Raw genomic sequence first — 21517 nt, 5'->3', positions numbered from 1 at the left:
TGAACTTTGAGGATGGTCAGGGATGTGCGCATCGATGCTGCAGTATCGATAAATTGATTACTTGGAAGCTACTAATTTGGTATTGATATTTTCTTATATTTCAATTGCTATTAATATATTCAGAACTAAATGTATTTAATGCTCGGTGAAGGCTAATATTCGAGCTCCATTTTAAAAGAAATATTAACTATTTTATGCATTGTCAGAAAAAGGAAAAATTTTAAAAAGTCAGTTAAGAAAATACGTAACTCAGCCTACATTATTTGTAGGAGCGCAAAAATATTTTTTTTTGATGAAATGAACATATTATTGACGAATAAATTATTTTTTGTGCAGTTCTTTGCAATAAATACCACAAAACAGCTTAACAGTGTCTATGATTTGTAATCAAATTAGTTGTCACTTATGTTTTCTTTCGCAAACCCTATTGGTTGGTTTAGGGAAGCATTTAAGTCAGTGGACAAGCTCTACCTTCTTGTGGATGTGTACAAAAGGACGTGTATCTGAAACATACCACAAAACGTACCCTAAGTAATGTATTTCAGATTTACAAAAATTTTGAAATTACCCTCTAGTGGATTTGTCATCTGAAACGTACAACAAAACGTACCCGGAGCAACGAATTTTACATTTTGCAAAAATGTAGGCTGAGACACATTTCCATTGAGCCTTGTCTGGTGATTTTGCCTGATTGGATTGAATAACTACACTAATAATAGACATATCTGACAGGAAAGATGATTTAAATAACAAATGAGAAAAATATTGTCACTAAAAATAATTCACTAAAGGACTGATAAATAGTCAATCCCAAAAACTGCTCAATAGTCTTGCAAATAAGTTTGCACCAATGTAATTTATACAGAATTTATAATGATCATACTTTTTGATCACACTCTATTTTAAACTACACCTCTCGCTATTAACAAGCCATTAACTAAGACCTTTAGCTCAATAAACTCTTAACTTGCTTATTAATACTTATTAAGGTTCAGGTTAGGGCATTAGGTAGGATTAGGGATGTAGAAAAAGATCCTGCAGAATATGTCCTTTTAAAGTAACAATATATACGCTAAAGTTTTTTTCCGGTGTGTTCTCATCTCAGAAATTAACAGCGAGTACTGGAACACAAGTCTGGTGCTCCGTCATGTTGACAGTGACACCGAAGACATTACAGACGGAAGATTTGTAGAGTAGGAGCCACCATGATAATTCAGCATTAAAGCCTCGCTGGCAGCCCACTGAATGAATAAACTCTCGATCTTATCGCTTTTTATTCATGCCAGCGAGGGCTTGTTCCTGCATGTAGTGCGCGGCAGATGTGGCCCTCCCGGTATGTTTGCTAAAGGCATTGGCTAGATGAAAGACTGTTCTTAACCATAAGCTATGCGGGGAGCTGTGCCAAAAGCTGAAAACGCATCATTGTGAAAACAGCCCTGGGAGAAGCTGATCTCCCCCAGCAGAGGATGAAGAGGGCGAGATGACACACGACGGAGAAATCCGCACTCTCTCTTTTCACTTTTGTTCTCATAAATAGAACTGGCATGGAAAAGTGAACCGTCAGTGTTGTCAATCCATTCATAACTGAAGATACCAAACTTCTTTTCGGGATTTGCATGCTAGAGTACACTAGAGTACATCGGTTTAACTAAAAACTAAAATAATTTTAAAGGTAAAAGGCTAAAATAATTTTTTTTGTCTAAGTTTTGTATTATAATAATAATTATTGTTATTATAATACAGGAGAATCCTTGAAAAAGTGTGCGGAAGGTTTGAGCTATGGATTTTAATGATAAGTTGGGTATTAGACAAGTTTGTGTACAGTATGTGGTCTTAAATAGAGTTTTGTAAACTTTGTATTAAGTATAAATAGCAATTATCATAGACATGCTGCAGCTATGAATACCTTGAGAAAAATGTAGAAGATATTTCATTTTCTGTGTGAATTAGTATGTCTTTTAACATGTTAAATTATGTTTAAGATATTGTTTAAAAATTGCATTCACTGTACATTATGATTCCATTCTGAGTGCAAATACAAACATGGGCAGATACAGAAGTCCACAATTAAGTATCTAATATAAACCAATTATATATTCAATATTGACTTATTCTGATATATTCATCTGGGTTTTTTTGACAGGTTTATGTGTGTGGTCTGAAACTGACTTGGATAAACATGCGGTATAAGTATAAGTATAAATATTTAAGTATGAATAGCAATTATAGTGCGCATGAAATAAACAAAGTTTTGCATTTACTCTGTCACAGCTTACTGTAAGGTTCTATTGGTTAATATTAGTTAAAATATGCATTTATTAACATGAACTAATCATAGTTAATCATAGTTAAACATTTACTCGTGGATTATTAACATAACAAAATTCACGCTTGGTAATGTACTAACAACGAACGCCTTTATTTTCATTAACAAAGATGAATAAATACTGTAATAAATGTATTGTTGTTGCTAGTAAATGCTTAACTGACTTTGACTAATGGAACTTTGTTGTAAGTGTGATCTTAATACCAAAAAGCAGCGTAACAGTGTTTATGATTAGTAATCGAATTCCCAAACGTGCAGACAGCACCCTCTAGTGGATTTGTCAACCAAAACCTGCCACAAAACATACCCAGAGCAACGTATTTTAGGCTGAGGCATGAATTTCCAACGAGTCTGGGACGGTGGTGAAAAAAATATCTTGCTTATTATTTAGGTTGTATAGTACGCAGACTAAGCTTTAATCTTGTACTACATGCTTTGGTGTTTGCGGTCACCTGTGTCTGTGCCAGGGATTATGGCTATTGCCTGATTCTTGCACCAGTCGTGGCGCTGCCAGCTTTGGTCCTGCTGGGCTCAACAGAAGTGAAACCCATCCACATGACTGGCATGTGTCGCAGATCCTGCACATACGACATCTAAGGGGCTTTTTTACAGGGCCCTGATTGTTTTGGAAGGAGCGCTGAGGGCCTGGGGATTTTTACAGTGAGCTTTAAATGGGTATTGAAGCCTGGGCCCAGCTGGGGACCATTATAGTACACATTATCCAAAAAATACCAAGGCAATTATTTCGCATACGGGACAGTCTGGGTTCTTTTGCAGCCTCAAACTCATGTAGGAAGCAAAATTTAGTAGAATTAGTATAGTGCTGTTCTATCTATCTATCTATCTATCTATCTATCTATCTATCTATCTATCTATCTATCTATCTATCTATCTATCTATCTATCTATCTATCTATCTATCTATCTATCTATTTATCTGTCTGTCTGTCTGTCTGTCTGTCTGTCTGTCTGTCTGTCTATACTGTAACATATAGAGAATAAGTGACAGATTGTATAATATTTTCAGTGTAAAATTTTAGTAATAGGTATTTAACAGTTCTTTTAAATTAAAAAAATATTGTTACACTGAATAACAATTTATTGGGTGTAATTCCAATTTTTCTCAGTCGCTTTGGTGCTTTTCTCACAACACTATTTACATTTGCACAACAGTTAATGCATTTCTCAAAACAATTAGTACAACCTAAAAATAGACATTATTTAGTTGTCTTGAATGACATTTAGTGTTTGTTATTAATGTATTACAATATTATTATCGACTTTACAGACTTTATTTTAAAGTAGAAATCTCACTACCGACTAACATTTTTGGCTCAATAAACTACTAATTAGCTTCTTTTTAGCAATTAGTAATTTATTATTTGGGTTTAGGTAGGGATGTAGAATAAAATCATAGTTTATAATTACTAATAGACAGAAAACATATGATTCATTGGATTTAAACAGATTTTAAACAAAAAACTTAAAACAAATTAAGTTAAACGTTACTTATTTTTAATTGTTTGTTAAAATTTAGCCCATATAAAATGTTTGCAAACCCCTTACCTTAAAAATATTTAGTAAATCCAATGAACCATTTTTTTTTCAGCATAAACAATCAGTATCTTAATAATATGCAGGTAATAAGCTAACAAATAATAGTGGGAATTGTTAGGGTTATAAGGTTATATAAACGTTCATGTCTGAAATATCCAAAATTGAAAGGATTAAAAGGGCAAAATGTACATAAGAACTTGACTAAAGCATGCTATGTTCACTCCGCCTCATGCCAGACCGGCTATGCAGGGATTAGCTATTAGCGCGAAACCGCTGGGATGTTCGACTGGGAGATTTGATTGTGATCCAGGGTACGATTGCGATGACATGGCGCAATGTTTGCTTTGAACTGGTCTCCTCGCTGTCCCCCTATTTGCTTTTTTTCTCTCTCCCTCTCCACCCCGCTGAATTTCCTGCGTCTCCCTTCAGCCGCAAGCATCAGTGTCATCCATCAAGTTCCTCGCAGCTCTTCTCGAACGCCTTTTTCACGCCAGCCAGATCTTAACGCAGTGACGCACACTCATAGCTATGATTCAGGCTAGCTGCGATGCCACAAAACGCTGTGCTAATGCACTTCTCTCTGTTCTCGCCGAGCCAAGAGTCATAGCTCTTTACTGACAGAGAAGTCTTTCCAGTTGTTTTTCACTGTCCTTTCCCGTCTGCGCTGTGGGATGTCTTCGCTCTGGCAGTATCTGATGATGACAGGGCACTCTGGGGTGGCATGTGTTTTCATTTAGACGCTTATGCTACCCTTGGCTGGTCTTCACCAGTCTGGCAGCAAGCGTTCAGGAGGAAGTCAAAGCTGATGTGTGTGTGTGTCAGAATGTGTAGGACAGGTATGGAGGATCAAAAGAAGGGCATTGAAAATGTAAAAAATATAACGTAAATGTTAGTATTAGCAACTTAGTCTTAAGCAGATCTAGAAGCTAGCATGCTCCAAAACAGTTTGCATTCATAAGATACAAACATCCAAATCTTGTAGTTTGTCATTTCAGCCTAAATGGATAGATTATTTTGTCACCTCATACTTCAAATCTTCTAACCAATCAAATGATCTCTAGTATCTGACATGCCCCGCCCCCTTCGAGATGCCTTCATTTGCTTTTGATTTGATCTGCTTGAACTCAACCACTCTCATCGATATTTACATTAGATGTCATCTACGCCATTGTTGTCTATTGGAAGGAATGCGTCAATAGAGCGGCCATTTATGTAGGGTAGTGCTCTTTTGAAATGAATGTGGGACCGAGGTGCAGTGGAGGACTGGCCATGCGTAGCTATAGATATATAGATGCATATATCTATGATCGGGAGTGTTCCCGGTGGTCAGTATGCAATTTTTTTTTTTGAATTCTGAAAATTGTCATTTGAACAAAAAATGAACACCCTTGTTACTACAAAAACTAGCCGTTACTTCACTTAGCCGACAATTATACAAGTTTCTGACACTGCAGCGTCTTGTTATCATATTTCATTTACAATGTTTACTGATTTAAGTCAACCAAACTAGCATAAATCTAGTATTTAGTGCGAGTTGGTGCTACTTTGCCTAATGGTCAGTGCAGTAAGTGACTGTATTATCATCAATAACTTTAGTTGTTGAGCACAAAAGTTCGTAACATACAAAAACTTAAAAGACGAAATCTTACCCACGAAATGTTCTGCATTTATGCTTTGTTTTTTGCTCATTTCTACACCTTTATGCAACACAAAAGTCCAGCATCTTCACATTGGCTTTAGTCTTGACTAGTGTGGTTGAATGACTATTTATCTATCTATCCATCTATCCATCTATCCATCCATCTATCCATCCATCTATCCATCCATCTATCCATCCATCCATCCATCTGCCCGTCCATCTATCCATCTATCAATCCATCTATCCATCCATCCATCCGCCCGCCTATCTATCTATCTATCTATCTATCTATCTATCTATCTATCTATCTATCTATCTATCTATCTATCTATCTATCTATCTATCTATCTATCTATCTATCTATCTATCTATCTATCTATCTATCTATCTATCTATCCATCCATCCATCCATCCATCCATCCATCCATCCATCCATCCATCCATCCATCCATCCATCCATCCATCCATCCATCCATCCATCCAGACAGACAGACAGACAGGTTCTTTTTTCTATTAACCAGCAATTAACCAAGATATTTAGCTCAACAAATAAATAAAACTGCAATACCTGTGAATAGAAGGCATATCAAATGTAAGTGACATGTCTAGTTTCCAATTAAAGCAATGTAATATAATCAGTGAGTAAATAAATAATAAATATATTAACCTGTTTGGTACTTACTTGCTTGTAACACTTTTTGCCAGTCAAGTTACTATATTGGAAAGTTACAGTATAGATGAATAGCATTAGTGGAACTATTTTGCTTTCAATGGCACAAATAGGTGTCTTCATTCACATTCATTCTTTTTCCTTCGGCTTAGTCCATTTATTCATCAGGGGTCACACAGGGGTTTACAGAGCGGATGCCCTTCCAGCTGCAACCTAGCACTGGGAAACACCCATACACTCTCACATTCACACACATACACTACGACTAGTTTATTTATTCAATTCACCTAGTGCGCATGTCTTTGGACTGTGGAGGAAATCGGAGCACCCTGAGGAAACCCATGGAGAACATTCAAACTCCACACAGAAATCCCAACTGACCCGGCCGGGACTTGAACCAGTGACCTTCTTGCTGTGAGGCGACAGTGCTAAACACTGTGCCACTGTGTCGCCCCATAAGTCTTATATCTTATATAAATTGTTTGGTTTGGATGTATTTATACCATGGTCTTGGTGTTTTTGTTTGTTTGTGAAAATGGCTGGGTTTATTTGTTTGCATTGGGGAGGGTGTGACTGTGGATATATAGATGTCTCTATGTGTATATCCAATGATATGCTTGTGTTTGTGTGTGTGTGTGTGTGTGTGTGTGTGTGTGTGTGTGTGTTGAGGGATTTGTGATGTTCCTCCTCTGTGTTCCTGCAGATGGAGACAGATTGGAACGGTTACTGCAACAGGCCTGCTTTCACTTAGACAGGAGACTGTCGTGTGTGTGTGTGTGCCTGCTATAACCACTATTCCTGCCACTATCCTCTGTGGTCTCTCTACACACACAGTTTTTCCACTGCAGAATCAGAGTCTGTTCGTATACAGTTGTCTGTCCGCATTATGGTCAGTATTCATAGATAACTGTAATCCACCGGAGCAATGAATTACAAGAGGATTATGGGGGAAAATAGGAATACAGTGAAATTGATCAAGGTGTTTATTAGTTTGGTTTATGGTATCACTAGAGCAGGCTTTTGTTTAACAATTTTGGTGAATATATTTACTTTGCTTTATATTAAATTTGTGTTTGCTTTGTTTTATGAAGTCGTAATATTCATAAAATGAGATTTTTTTCTAAATATTCTATTCTAAATTACTTGAGGAAAAAAAAAATTAATTAATTAAAAAATAAAATAAAATATTGGCCAATTTTTTTATTCTTATGCAGCTCATTTATGTTCGGCATGGATTTTTAAAAGGTGTGTGCTGCTTGTGGGAAACAAACTCCTAAAAAATATTAATTGATATTTTGGTCTTGTTTTCCTAACAACCTAAATATTCTAAAATTAATTGGGAATAAAATAAAATAAAATTAAATTAAATAAAATAATAAAGGGTGGCGCAGTAGGTAGTGCTGTTGCCTCACAGCAAGAAGGTCCCTGGTTCGAGCCTCGGCTTGGTCAGTTGGCATTTCTGTGTGGAGTTTGCATGTTCTCCCTGCGTAGGTTTCCTCCGGGTGCTCCGGTTTCCGCCACAGTCCAAAGACCTGCGGTATAGGTGAACTGAGAATTGTTAATGAGTGTGTATGGATGTTTCCCAGAGATGGGTTGCGGCTAGAAGGGCTTCAGCTGTGTAAAGCACGTGCTGGATAAGTTGGATGATTAAAAAAATGAAAAAAAAAAAATGAATGATTAAATTAAATTAAATTAATTTTAATTTTAATTTTAATTTTAATAAATTTTATTCCCTAGTAATTTTAGAATATTTAGGTATTGTTAGGAAAACAAGACCAAAATATCAATTAATATTTTTTGGAGTTTGTTTCCCACAAGCAGCACACATCAAAGAGGATGCACACACACGCACACACACACGCACACACACACGCACACACACACGCACACGCACACACACACACACACACACACACACACACACACACACACACACACACACACACACACACACACACACACTACACTGCAGGATCTGGAATTTAGCATGAAAACATCAGCTCTGCTGAGGAACCTGGTATGGTGGTTTTGGCCCCAGCATGTGGTCTGGCTTTCCACTCATCATCTTCCTGCCAAAATCATTTATTTCATTGTCATAATCATTTATCAAAGACAACACAATGGCTTGTTACGGCGTACAGCTCAATCAGTGTACAGTCGCTGCTATCAGAAGGACTGAGAGGAATCCAGACAGACAGAAATGCGTAAAAATTAAACGTGAAGTATGTCAAGTGCTCAAATTCTTAAATCTTAACATGTCAACTAAAAGTAAACATTATCAAAACATGCTTGCCTTGGCACAGTCTGCATTCTATAAAATGCTACACACCTTAAATAAAATGATGGGTTGTTTTATCCCAACTTTAGGGAAGATATGGATAAACCCAGCATTGGATTTTTTTTTTCAATTAAATGCAAATGACACTTTTCAACCCAACAGATAGATTTTTTTATATCTTATTTGACCCAATGTTGTGTTAAAACAACTCATTATTGTTTGAGAGTGTAAAGAAATAATGGTGACTAAATCATTCCAACCAGTTGTAAATAACAACGACTCAACTAATGGAAGTAGGGATGATTGGGACCACAGTCCTTATTTTTTACAGTTCCATTTGGTATTATTAGAAGCAACAGAAATAGCACAATTATCCTAAAGTTACTTCAAAGAATCATAGTATTTTATTTTTTATTTTATTTATTATTATTATTTTAAATAAAATAACATTTCTAACAACAGTACTTGCATATACTAGATGTTACTGTATGTAGTTATTGATTTAGTAATTCATTTTGCTACTATTATAGGCAAATCATTGGCTTACTTTAGCTGAATTCAAGTAATCTGTTATACTTAAAATAGTATTGTTGCATTGCTCAGCACTTATCATATAGCAATTCATAGACATTTTCAAAAGATGTTAATAAAATGTCATTAATTTTGCATTTCCAATTGGTACTACTATGGAGAGAAATTGTATAGATGACCTAAATCAACTTTAAATGTTTAATTAATTTATTTATTTACTTATTTATTTGTTTTTTTTAATCATAGAAAATAAAGTATTCCACAGTACTTTATTATTGCAGTTGCATTTGTTACCAACAATACTTCAAATGTTTTTTAAATGTATTTTTTTGCTTGGTTGTTTGTTTATTCTTAGAAAATAAAGTATCATTTAAAACTTTCCCTTTTTGTTTGAAAAACCTGTCAGAAAGCAGTCATTATTATTGCAGTTTCATTTGTGTCCACTAGAGGCTCAGAAAACAAATTTAATTGACTTAATAAAAACAACAATACTTCAAAATGTTTTTTGTTAAATTTATTTATTTGCTTGCTTGTTTATTCATAGAAAATTAAGTATCCTTTAGTACCTTTCCTTTCTGTTTGAAAAACCTGTTGGAAAACAGTCATAATTGCTTCAGTTCCATTTGTTTCCACTAGAGGCTCTGAAAATTTTTTTTATTGACTTCATAAAAACAACAATACTTCAAATGTTTTTTTATTTATTTATTTGCTTGCTTGTTTATTTATAGAAAATAAAGTATCCTTTAGTACTTTCCTTTTCTGTTTGAAAAACCTGTCGGGAAACAGTCATTATTTCTTCAGTTCCGTTCATTTCCACTAGAGGCTTTGAAAACATTTAATTGACTTCATAAAAACAACAATACTTCAAATGGTTTTGTTAAATTTATTGATTTGCTTGCTTGTTTATTCATAGAAAATAAAGTATCCTTTAGTACTTTCCTTTTTGTTAGAAAAAAACCTGTCAGAAACAGTCATTATTTTTGCAGTTTCATTTGTTTCACTACTGAAAACCTAACCAATTAACTTTACAGAAACAACAATACTTTGTTTATTTGTTTGTTCGAGATGCTAAGAAAGAATAAATCAAGTACATTTTCGCCTTTTTGTTTGAAAAACCTGTAAGCAGTCATTATTTGTGCAGATCCATTTGTGTCCACTTGAGGCACAGATAACTTTTTAGACTTCATAGAAACAACAAAATGTCAAAAGTTTTTGATTTATTTGTTCTTTCCCTAATATAACATATTCCACAGTACGTTTCTCACAGCAATGCATAGGCATTGTTTAGTTTCCCCACAAACATGAGCGCTCGCATCCAAATCACATCCCGGATCCCCTAGAGTGTGTTGGTGGCACCGACAGCAGTGTTGCACTACACCTCTGTGTTCCTCATTAGCATAGTGGTCTGGCCCACTGATTAGCCACGATCATCACAAACAAGACATCAGTGATGCGAGGTGAGGCCCCACAAGCCCCTGGGAGCCCCAGATCACAGGCATGCTAATGAAGGCCTGCGCGACTGCGGTGCGAGGTGTCAGCCAGGCTTGTGACAGGTGCACTGAGGGGACGTTTGGGAGGAGGGAGGGTCCGGAGGGGAGCGAAGGCGTGTCGTCGTCCCTATGGCATCACCTCGTCCTTTGTTCTCTATGCAAATCCGCTGCTGTGGCTTTCTTTCGACAGCTAGGAATGCAGCAGGGCAGAGGGGCAGAGATATGAGAGTGCCAGGGCGAAATGTGTGTGCATATGTTGGTGCATTGCTATTTTAGAATTGTGGCATTATCGTATTACCAGGTGTAATTAGTTACAAAGTAGCTAGTTAATGTAATTAAAATACTTACCTGATGAAAAAGTAAGCAGTGATTTTAATGGTAAAAAACTGCTGAAATGGTAAGAGATTTGGGATTTGAGTTGTGTGCATGTATGTTGGTGCATTGCTATTTTAGAATTGTGGCATCATTGTATTATCTTGTGTAATTAGTTACAAAGTAGCTAGCTGCACTCAAAAAAACCCCCAAACAATTATTTTGCTTCTTGTTCAAAATACTTATTTAAAATGACCAGAAACAACACAATTCTTGATATTTTTTCAGGACAACTTAAATGTTTTACGTTCAGTCCACTTCAATTTGTTAACCTAATTGATTTGTGTTGGGACAATATGAATGAATTGAGTGAAACTCTGCATTTTTTACTGTGTACTGAAATTAAACTACTTTTAAAAGTAAAGTAAGTACTGTAAAATGGCAGTGATTTTAATGGTAAAACAACTGCTAAACTCTAAAAGGCATAAGAGAGTGGCAGGGCGAGCTGAATGTTTATATGTTGGTGCATGCTGCATAACTGGGTGTAATTTGTTACAAAGTAACTTGTTTCTTTAAATAAATTACAAGACAATGATTGTGAATTTGAAAATGCTCATTTTCATCAAGTTGGATTTAAATAATATTTTCTCTTATTGAAATTATTCAAAAATAATAGCTAAATTCTTATTAAAAGTATAAATTATAGTACAATTTATTTAATTGTATTACAGACATGTTAAAGTAATTTCAAAGCAAAAAAGGCCCCATAAACAGGAAATAAATTTTATTAAATAAAGTGTACATATTAAATTTTTTGAATTCTACAAGGCCACAAAATTACTTTTAACAGTGGGATTTTAAAGTTAAAAAATGCTAAAAAGAGATAATAAACGACCATTTTAACTGTAAAAGAAATAATAAAATGGTAAAGAGATATGAGTGCCAGGGCGAGTTGTATGTGTTGGTGCATTGCTATTTTAGAATTGTGTCATCATCAAATTACTAGCTTTAATTAGTTACAAAATATCTAAATTACTGTAATTAAATTACTTATATGCTGTCAAAGTAAGCACTGTAATTTTTACAGTTAAAATTTGTAACATAATTAACAGTAAGTTTGCTTAATATATATGGTTAATGTCTATAAATAGACTTACCCAAAATTCCCTGCATGACACTTCATTTTTATCCTTTTTATCTCCTTTTTAGTTTTTCTCATCAGTTATGTACATTTGATGTTCATTGCATTGCTTTAGTTTCGTATGTGTTAGCATGATGGTTTTTAGTAATTGTGTGAATAAAATTGAGCTCCTTCTAGTGTGTGAATGTGAATGTATGATATGATAATAATTAGACTTTTTTAGATGAAACTCAACTGAGTCAGAAATCAATGGCAATGTATGACCCTAGAGCACAAAACCATGGTTATATGTGTAGGTATAGCCAAAAATAGTCAAAACGATCAATTACCATTTTATGTCAAGACGATCAAGTTCCATGAAGATATTTAGTAAATTTTCTACTCTAAAGTGATCAAAATTGTATTTTTGTTTAGTAATACGCATTACTAAGGATTTGGACAACTTTAAAGGCAATTTGTAGATTTGTATTTTTTTTAAACATATGTGTTTTTAAAATAATAAAAATAAAGCTAAAAAGGCCCTGTTTTACTAACACTGAAATAAATAAAAGTTTAATTTCTATTGTGTATACTTTGAGATTTATTAAGATTTTACTTAAATCAATTATTGACTAGTTCAATTACTTTTCAAAGTAATTACAAATTTAATTTATAAAAAATGCTGGGCTGTTTTAACCCAATTTTGTGTCAAATAAGGACAAACACAACTATTTGTTGTAAAAAAAAAAAACTATAAATTAAATTTATTTGGAAAAAAACAACCCAATGTTGGGTTTATCTATATTTTACCCAATGTTTTTAGAGTGTAGTAATTAAGTAACTAACCCAAGACTGCCAATAAGTCTGGAAATTATCAAGTGAGTATACACATTAACACACATCTCTACACTTGCCACTGAGACAAAAATGCATACACTTGCACAACTCTGTAGATGCATGTGATTATAAACAGGCATCAAATGTGTGTGCAGATTTGTTGAACATTGTTGGCGATCACATGAATGAAAAATGAAGTGCACAAAGAAAATGAGACTGCAGTTGTGCAAATGTACATTCTGTGTACTGTACATATGTGCAAACATGCAGGTTTAATAATAATTAAGAAAAACTTTGTTTTAAGTTTGTTTTAAATAATTATTTATTTTATTTTGGCTATTAAAAGCTTAGTTTGCTAAAAAAGTTTAATGTCAATATTAATAGCTCTGTTAAGAAATAATTGTTTTTTTGATTGGCTAAAGAACACCACTGTTGTCCAATAGCATTCTTAATAAACACCAGTTAACCTAATTAATCTAGCTAAGCTTTTAAATGGCACATGAAGCGCTTGCAAAATAACTAGTTCAATATAATGTACTTTCATCATGTCAAAGACAAAAGAAATTAGTTATTAGAAATGAGTTATTAAAACTATTGTGTTTAAAAATCGCTCCATTAAACAGCGCTTGGGAAATGTTTTTAAAAAATCTATTTTACAGTAGGGATAATTTTTTTATTAACTGTAGATGCTCTTGGTTTTTTCATGCATTTGTACATGCTCATAATAACTTGCATCATGGTATATCATTAATTTTGACAATTTTGGCACACTGCGATTCATTCACACATGCACATATTTGCGATGTGACCCCCAAAACATTTGCATGCATTTGCACTTTTTTAAATCTTTGTATTGTGACATCATGAAAGGAGATTCACACATTTGCATTGTGGCATCATCAAACCAGTTTCACACATTCGCATATGCTTGTATGTCCTAGTGTTGTGACATTACCAAACGAGCTACACATTATATCACACACACACACACACACGCACGCACGCACGCACGCACGCACGCACACACACACACACACACACACACGCACACAGATACACGCACACACACACACTTAGCATTGTGACAACATCAAGCGAGTTTCACGTATTCGCACATCATCACAGGGCTATTCCATTAGTCCAGCCTCAGTAAGTGATTGGTTGGTGCTCTGGTAATGCCGGAGACAGCGGTAGCTAACGCTAATGTCGTTTCCCATGTGAAACAGAAGCGCTCGTGAGTCTGCCAGATTTGTTCGCAGATAATTAAAAAACACCCTCCAGCCCCTCCTCCTCACTTTTCTGTCACTGCATTCATGCTCTTAAAGGGAAATTAATTGCCACAAAATGTTGAAATCAACAAATCTAAACCCAGGTTGAAGGTCCCTGAGGATGGGCTAATTGGCCGTGAGGTTTTGTAATACTAAACCCAAGAGAGTGGATAAGTTTAGTGTAAGACCCCCTCTGCGTACACATGCTCGTGTGTCATTAATCACATATCCTGTACACACACACAGAAGACGTGCACATAGACATGCTTAACACGATGAGAATGCTACCTCAGACTTGTTAGCGCCTTGCGTGCTACCAGCCAGCTCTGTAATATAACAGCCACAACTCAATTTAGCTGTTTAACCTGTAATCCCTGCAATATTTATTGAAGTGCAAGAGGGAAGAAAATTAGGCTATTAGGCTCTTGCAATTGAATACATTGAGAGGAGAAAAGACACTCTGTTAACTGGCAGTTGACCTCTGCGGCCCGCAGCGAACGGTTTCATGGACGCGGACCACGGTAATTACTGCAAATTGAATCACAGAGCGAACAGCGATGATTCTGTAATGAGCATTTTTATTGGCTGGAGCACTTTGCTGTGACATGGCCCTCCCAGGCCTCTGTGGTGTAGCACACACACATAGAGAGTAGGACCCAATGGACCATGATCAGATGGAGATTTGTGTTCCTGAGGAGCCTGATGGGTAATTTCACACCATCATGCCACACAAGCTGCTGTCACAAGACATGGATCTCTGATGGGTCATTAGCATATCCTAACTTATTCACTATGGGTTTCTCTCCCTCGTTCTGGCTTGTTTGGAAAGTTGATGAAATTTGTCTTTAGTCGTCATTAAGTCTGCCTGTCTGTTAGCTGACACGGTCCCTTAGTAACATATGGTGTTTTTTGTATGATGTGATAGGATGCAAATTGCAAGAGCTCAAGCACACAGTTATGTTGGGGCTAAGAGCGTGAGTGCACAATCGCGAATGCATATATTCCTGCTTGCACAAATTGCACTCTTTATGTCTATCTGACGTCCTGTACGTCCATCGGTGGAATATGGCTTGTTAATAAGGCTTCTTTTGGGCGCAGAATATGTCCATTGTTGATTTTATCCAGACTTGGGCTGCTGTCCAGGGCTTGAAAATGAATATGAACAGCCTGTGTGTATTTTAGCATCTAATCTCCATTACCTCTTTTCTTGTGTCCCCTCTGTTACTCTCTTAGCATTCAGAATCCCTCCTGCCAGGTGTCCATTTAACAGCTAGCCAATCCAAACACAGGCTGTGGTCATACAGAACCATTTACTCTTCCAGTATCTGAAATATGATGATCTTGACAATTATCTAGTAACACACTTTAACACTCAGAAGTCCCTTCTAGCGCAATTTGTTAAAATAACTGAAAAATAAATATGTTTCTGTACAGATATATGGAATGATTTTTCTTTTAACAGCAGCTCAAACTCCTGGTAAAATGTTTCGAATTTCAGTCATGGTCACTTCATAGTGACTCAATTGCCACTAGCTTACAAATTTAGCATGGTCAATATGCAGGACTCAATAGTAATGCATTTATTAAAATTTTATATCAAACAAATATTAGTGTAAGGGTGCCAACTGTGCCCCTGACTATGTCAAGCGTATGGACCTGTCAACATAATTCCCTTTCATTCTCTTTCTTTCTTAATCCTCTCTTTCTCTTTCTTTTGCCACAGAATTATCTCCATATGGAAATAGCGAAAGGTGGGGGGTGGTAGGGTGTTGAATGAGTAGTTCTATATTAACGTCTGGCTGACATTAGCATTAGCACAATGAGTTGTGGCCTGTGGGCGATACCTGCCATCTGCATTAGGCTCCAGCCCTCGGGGAGCTTCCCTGCTCTCACTAACCCCCTAGTGTGACTAGTGTGATTCTGGGGTGAGTCACTTACAGGCAGATCCTCTTTGACACAGCTTTAGAGAGCAGCCGGCCCTGCCACACAGTAGATAACCCGCTAGGCTATCAGAGAGCTCTTGTCTCCCCTCTTAGGGTGATGTAATTTTCATTCAATCTTTTAAAATGGCTGTCGCCGCAGTGCAATGAGATGTCTTTCACATGTTGCCTGTTTAATTTTTAAACAGAAATGATCCATGAACCTCTCCATAGAAGACTCTTAGCTTTGATTACATTCAGAGTCATCACTGAGAACAAACAGATGCTCAAATGACATGGAAAGCTATTAAAGTCAAAACTCAGCTAGCATCAAATCAGAGAGTTAATAGCTTATATATGTATGTATATTAATTCCATCAACTTGTTTTGTGTCTTTCAGGAAAAGATGAGCCCTCCAGTTACATCTGCACCACTTGTAAGCAGCCCTTTACGAGTGCGTGGTTTCTGCTGCAGCATGCACAGAACACCCATGGGATACGCATCTACCTGGACACCCACCCCACAAGCTGCTCTCTTACTCCTCGCATGGCTCTTCCTCCACCACTGGGGGCTGATGCCTTGCCCCGTTCCCCACTTGCCAGCTTTCTGGGTGACGGCAGCAACCCTTTCCAGCTGTTGCGTATGGGTGCCCCACTGCTACGAGAACCACCACATGGATACATTGAGACCCGCTTGCCATCTACACCACCCTTTGTAAGCCCTCCCCCACCACGCCATCCCCTAGAACGCCTTGGCCCAGAGGAGATGGGTCTTCTGTCCCAACATCCAAGTGCTTTTGAGCGGGTGATGAGAATGACACCAATGGGCATCCATGAACCATCCATGGGCTTTTCGCAGCGTCTTCGTGAATTGGCGGGAAACAACAACAATGGTGGTCCAACTCCGCCGCTTTCACCCAACCGGGTACCCCCCATGCATCGACTTCTCAGCCCCACTCTCTTCCAGCATGGCTCCAAAGCTCTACCATTCCTACCCACACCCTCACAGCCACCATCAATTCCATCAAGGGGAAATTCTTCATCCCCCCTAAATCAGGTCGGCAAAGCCAAGTCCTGTGAATTCTGTGGCAAGACTTTCAAGTTCCAAAGCAACTTGATTGTGCATAGACGTAGCCACACTGGCGAAAGACCTTATAAGTGCCATCTCTGTGACCATGCATGTTCGCAGGCAAGCAAGCTAAAGCGCCACATGAAGACGCACATGCACAAATCAGGCTCTATGGGGAGTTCACCTGAGCAGGGAGGGCAAGATTCAGCAGGAGAGGGGCTTAAGAGCTGTGAGGATAATGGCATAAGGGAGGGAATCGATAATGAGGAGGAAGAAGATGAAGAAGAGGAAGAGGAGGAGGAGGAAGAAGAGGAAGAACAGCAAAATGGGAGCAGGCCTGAGTCCAACCTAAGTATGGACTCGGAGTTGAGCAGAAACAGAGAGAATGGTCCAAGAACCACTCCAGAGGAGAAGCCTCTAGCCACTGATAGAGTGACAGAAAGCCAATACAACAACCTCGACAATCACTTGAGACTGCCACCAGGCAGCAGACCATGTGAGGGGATGGACAGAGATTCACAAGCAAGGGAGATTGACAGGGACAGACAGCCCATGGTGAATGGCAGAGGCTGTGGCCCAGAGGATTCCATCTCTGCAATGTTCCATCGTAAGCCAATGCCCATTTCCAGCTCCAGCCTCTCTGGATCTTCCGCCAAGAGGATCAAGGTGGAGAAGGATGTCGAGCTGCCGCAGGTGCCCATTATATCCCCTGAAAATGTGTATTCTCAGTTGCTTGCTGGCTATGCTGCATCTCGTCACTTCATAAGGGAGCCCTTCCTGGGCTTTAATGACTCTAGGCAATCACCTTTTGGCACTCCTTCTGAGCACTCTTCATCTGAAACAGGAAGCCTGCGATTCTCCACCCCTCCAGGGGAAATTCTTGAGGGTGGTGGTATGTCAGGGCGCAGTGACAGCAGTACACCTCACCTCCATTTGCGGGGTCCTGGGCCAGGAAGGCCACCTAGCTCCAAGGAGAGTCGACGGAGTGACACCTGTGAGTACTGTGGCAAGGTGTTCAAGAACTGCAGCAATCTGACCGTGCATCGGCGCAGCCACACAGGTGAGAGGCCTTACAAGTGTGACCTGTGCAGCTACGCTTGTGCCCAGAGCAGCAAGCTTACTCGACACATGAAGACCCATGGGCAGTTTGGCAAAGAGGTGTATCGCTGCGATATTTGCCACATGCCGTTCAGTGTCTACAGCACCCTGGAAAAACACGTGAAGAAGTGGCATGGTGAGCATTTGCTGACCAGTGAGGTCAAACTCGAACAAGCTGACAGAGCTTAAGACCACTTAGCGATGCACTGCATTATGGGTTTAGCTGGATAGTCTTTTTCTTGACTATATATTTTTTGGAGTGTTTTTTGTGTGTGTGTGTGTGTGTGTGTGTGTGAAAAACTGCCACCTGAGAAACAAGAACACAGGGAAATGTTAGTCTGCGGTTCTAAAAACCCTTCTCGCATATCCCAGTAACTAACAGAGGAGTAGTCCACTCGGAATTGATGGAGCCTTTCTACTGTGCAATAATTTCTGTATTTATTGGATTATTTGTAATGACACATGACATGTGCCGGTACATTATGGATGGGTTTCTGATGCATTCTCTTCCTGAAATTATGTTTCTACACCCCATCTGATGATATGACAAATACTGAGATTTTGGCTTTCAGCCAGTTTTGTGTTCTAAACTAGTTTCCTCAAAGGAAACATGGGTAATTTCTAAAGAAGAGGTCAACTTCTAAAAATCAGAGAAATGTTTCACATTATTGTTGCTGTCAGTGGCCACACTCATCATGGCTTATATTCAGTAGATAGATACAAAGCACTGAATGTCACTTTGACAATAAAATATTCAACAATTTTAAGGGGCAAAAAACCCAGGGATGTTTTAAGGCAGCTGACTGCAGTTTGACTGCATCTGAAAGATTTTCTTTTGATAACTTGAAATGAAATTAGATTGAATGAAAGTTCACCAACTAGTTCATATATACGAATCACAACAAAAAATTTCCTGTATATAAACAGTGTTGAGGCCACCAGTGTTGCATTCCTGACTTTTATTTCCAAAATAGATTTTTCATAGCCAATATTTTAGATTTAAAGATCAAAATGTTTACGTTTAAACTAGCATTCATTCCACTTCTTCCCTCATTTATCTACTTTAAGTGGTTTTCAAACCTTGCAAACATGGCCAAATACTTTCATAAGTATTATATTAGGTTGTTTATTGTGCAGTCTTGACTAATTCAAAGTGGATTAAATTACCGCTATTAATTATCAAAGGACTGTGTTCATTTATAAAATAAATTCATTCTGACAAAATGGCCGCCAAATTAAACACAGGTGCTCACCTGAAGAAATCGTAAACACAGGCCAATAGTTTGCAGTAGCATTCCATGCACCATCCTGTGCGTTGTTGAAACTGCAATCACTGAATTGTGTTGGGGCTCTCTGGAAGCCCTGGGTGACTGCCTGCCCTCTAAAGGATCCCGGGATTAAATCATTTCCTCATTACGACCTCTGTTCCCACACACTGAATCGCCTCCACCTGTCTCCTTTCATACATCGTCAGCTCAAATTTACACGAGCCTCCGTCACTCTTCTCCATTTGCATATTCACTATTTACAGCGTTCTGCCATTTATATTCAGTGGCTTTTACAGTTTACATTTGTGACTTGAATAAAAAAGTTAAGCTAAAGCTGCACATGCTGCCCTCTTGAAATGTAAAGAGTGCGTTAAAAATAAATGTACAGCACAAGGACGAGCATCATTTTTAAATATGGATGTGTAGTTTATCACCTACTTAGATCCTTTGCAAACCTCTCTTCGCGTAAATGACAGGAAGTGGCCATAACTTGAAAGAAAATCAGAAGGAAATGTGTTGTAGTCAAGAAAGCGAGACGAATTTAAGTGCTAGCAATGGCTTTTCGGAGACAGACAGAACTAGACAACACGAACGTGCCTCAAATTGATATTCAGCCTTTATCTTCTGAAGCAGTGCAAACTCTTGATAGACAACAGAACAAACCTGAACTCATTTGAATTCATTTAGAGGAATCAAACCAAACACAGTTAAAGGATTATTAAAAGATGGTTGTCCATTTATTGGGGAAATGTAAAGGGTGCTTCATTTTCAAGGAAACCTCATAACGCACAGATTTGATTGAGAAAAGCCATTTCTTTATTCATTTGTTTAGATGGATTTAGAATTCTTGACAGTGGAGGATAAACTGGACAATTGGAATAAAAATAGAGCTATGACACTGTCTACAAATGATGTTTACAGTGTTGAAGTATAAGGATACTGAGCTCTTCTGTATATGTGTTTTAAATGAGACGAACGTTTTGTCCTCTGTTTTTCTACAATATTGAATATCATAGCAGGGTTTTCTCCTTTCCCCCCTTTGTTTCTTTCCCCATCCCTCCCTATTTTTTGGTGCAGGTATTTCCGTACATTTCTATGGATATATGCCCGTTGTATGTTTTGTTCATTGTTAAATACTCAATGTATTTGTAATTTCAGTGGCATTTTATGAAATGATGCAAAAAAACAAACAAAAAATCTTTATATTTTGCAGTCCATTATGAAATTGTGAGTCTATTCAAATGTTTTGTCACTATATCTGTTCATAATTTTGGTAATTCCATCCACGGGAGGATGTAAAAAATACAATAAAAATGAAAACAAAAAGAACGATCGGCATGTCTGCTTATGTTCTATTATAAGCCACTTAAACTTGGGAGTTAAGCCCAACGGGGCTAATTTGCATCGACCTTTGACCCCAAACACTTCACTAATTTGTCAAACCTCCATCTTCCCTGCACCTGCCCTTCCTCCTCTTTAGTCTGAGTGTGGAGTGTGCAAAATCTCGTCTGACCTCTCTTGACCTCTCCCATCTTTGCCTCATCCCGTCTTGTCTTTTGTGAGGCAGGTGGGTCTTTTGTAGCTCCAACAATGTTTCATGTTGGGGAGGGGAAGCACTTAAAAACTCTTCATAGAACATTTACACATGGCCAGTCACAGATTTTCCTTCTGAATGAGCCACTCATGTGGAGACCTATACGCTAAACGCAGCCTGACCTAGTGATATTGTAAACAAACAATTGCCTCGTAGTTCATTCATCCTGTGTCATCTTGTTCGTCCTTCAAGTTTAAGCTACAGTTATGGAATGTGTGTTAGGGTTAGTTCACCCCAAAAAGATTCCCTCTAAAGTCGGGGAGTCCAAACTCGGTCCTGGAGGTCTGGTGTCCTGCATAGTTTAGCTCCAACTTCTTTCAACACACCTGCCTGGTAGTTTCTATAAAACTAGTATTTCTAGTATATGTAGAAAGAGCTTGATTAGCTGGTTCAGGTGTGTTTAATTGGAGTTGGAACTAAAATTTGATGGACACCTGATGGACACCTTTACCTGCTCTAAAGGTATCCTACACTCTAAGAAATAAAGGTATGAATTCTGTCACTGGTGCAATACCTTTCCTGCAGGCACAGGACATCAACATG

General features: G+C 37.7%; 1 protein-coding gene across 1 annotated transcript in view; it reads left to right on the top strand.

Moving 5' to 3' along the window:
- Positions 1-20709, top strand: part of bcl11bb (BCL11 transcription factor B b) — a 54980-nt gene extending 34271 nt beyond the window's left edge. The window contains exon 3 of the mRNA XM_056480802.1: positions 16347-20709. Coding sequence (XP_056336777.1) covers positions 16347-18301 — 1955 coding nt within the window. The 3' untranslated portion in view covers positions 18302-20709. The remainder of the gene's footprint in view (positions 1-16346) is intronic.
- The last annotated feature ends 808 nt before the right edge of the window (positions 20710-21517 follow it).

This window comes from Danio aesculapii, chromosome 20 (genome assembly GCF_903798145.1).
Source record: "Danio aesculapii chromosome 20, fDanAes4.1, whole genome shotgun sequence".
In the NCBI taxonomy this organism is placed as follows: Eukaryota; Metazoa; Chordata; class Actinopteri; order Cypriniformes; family Danionidae; genus Danio; species Danio aesculapii.
This window is presented reverse-complemented; position numbering and strand designations above follow the sequence as displayed.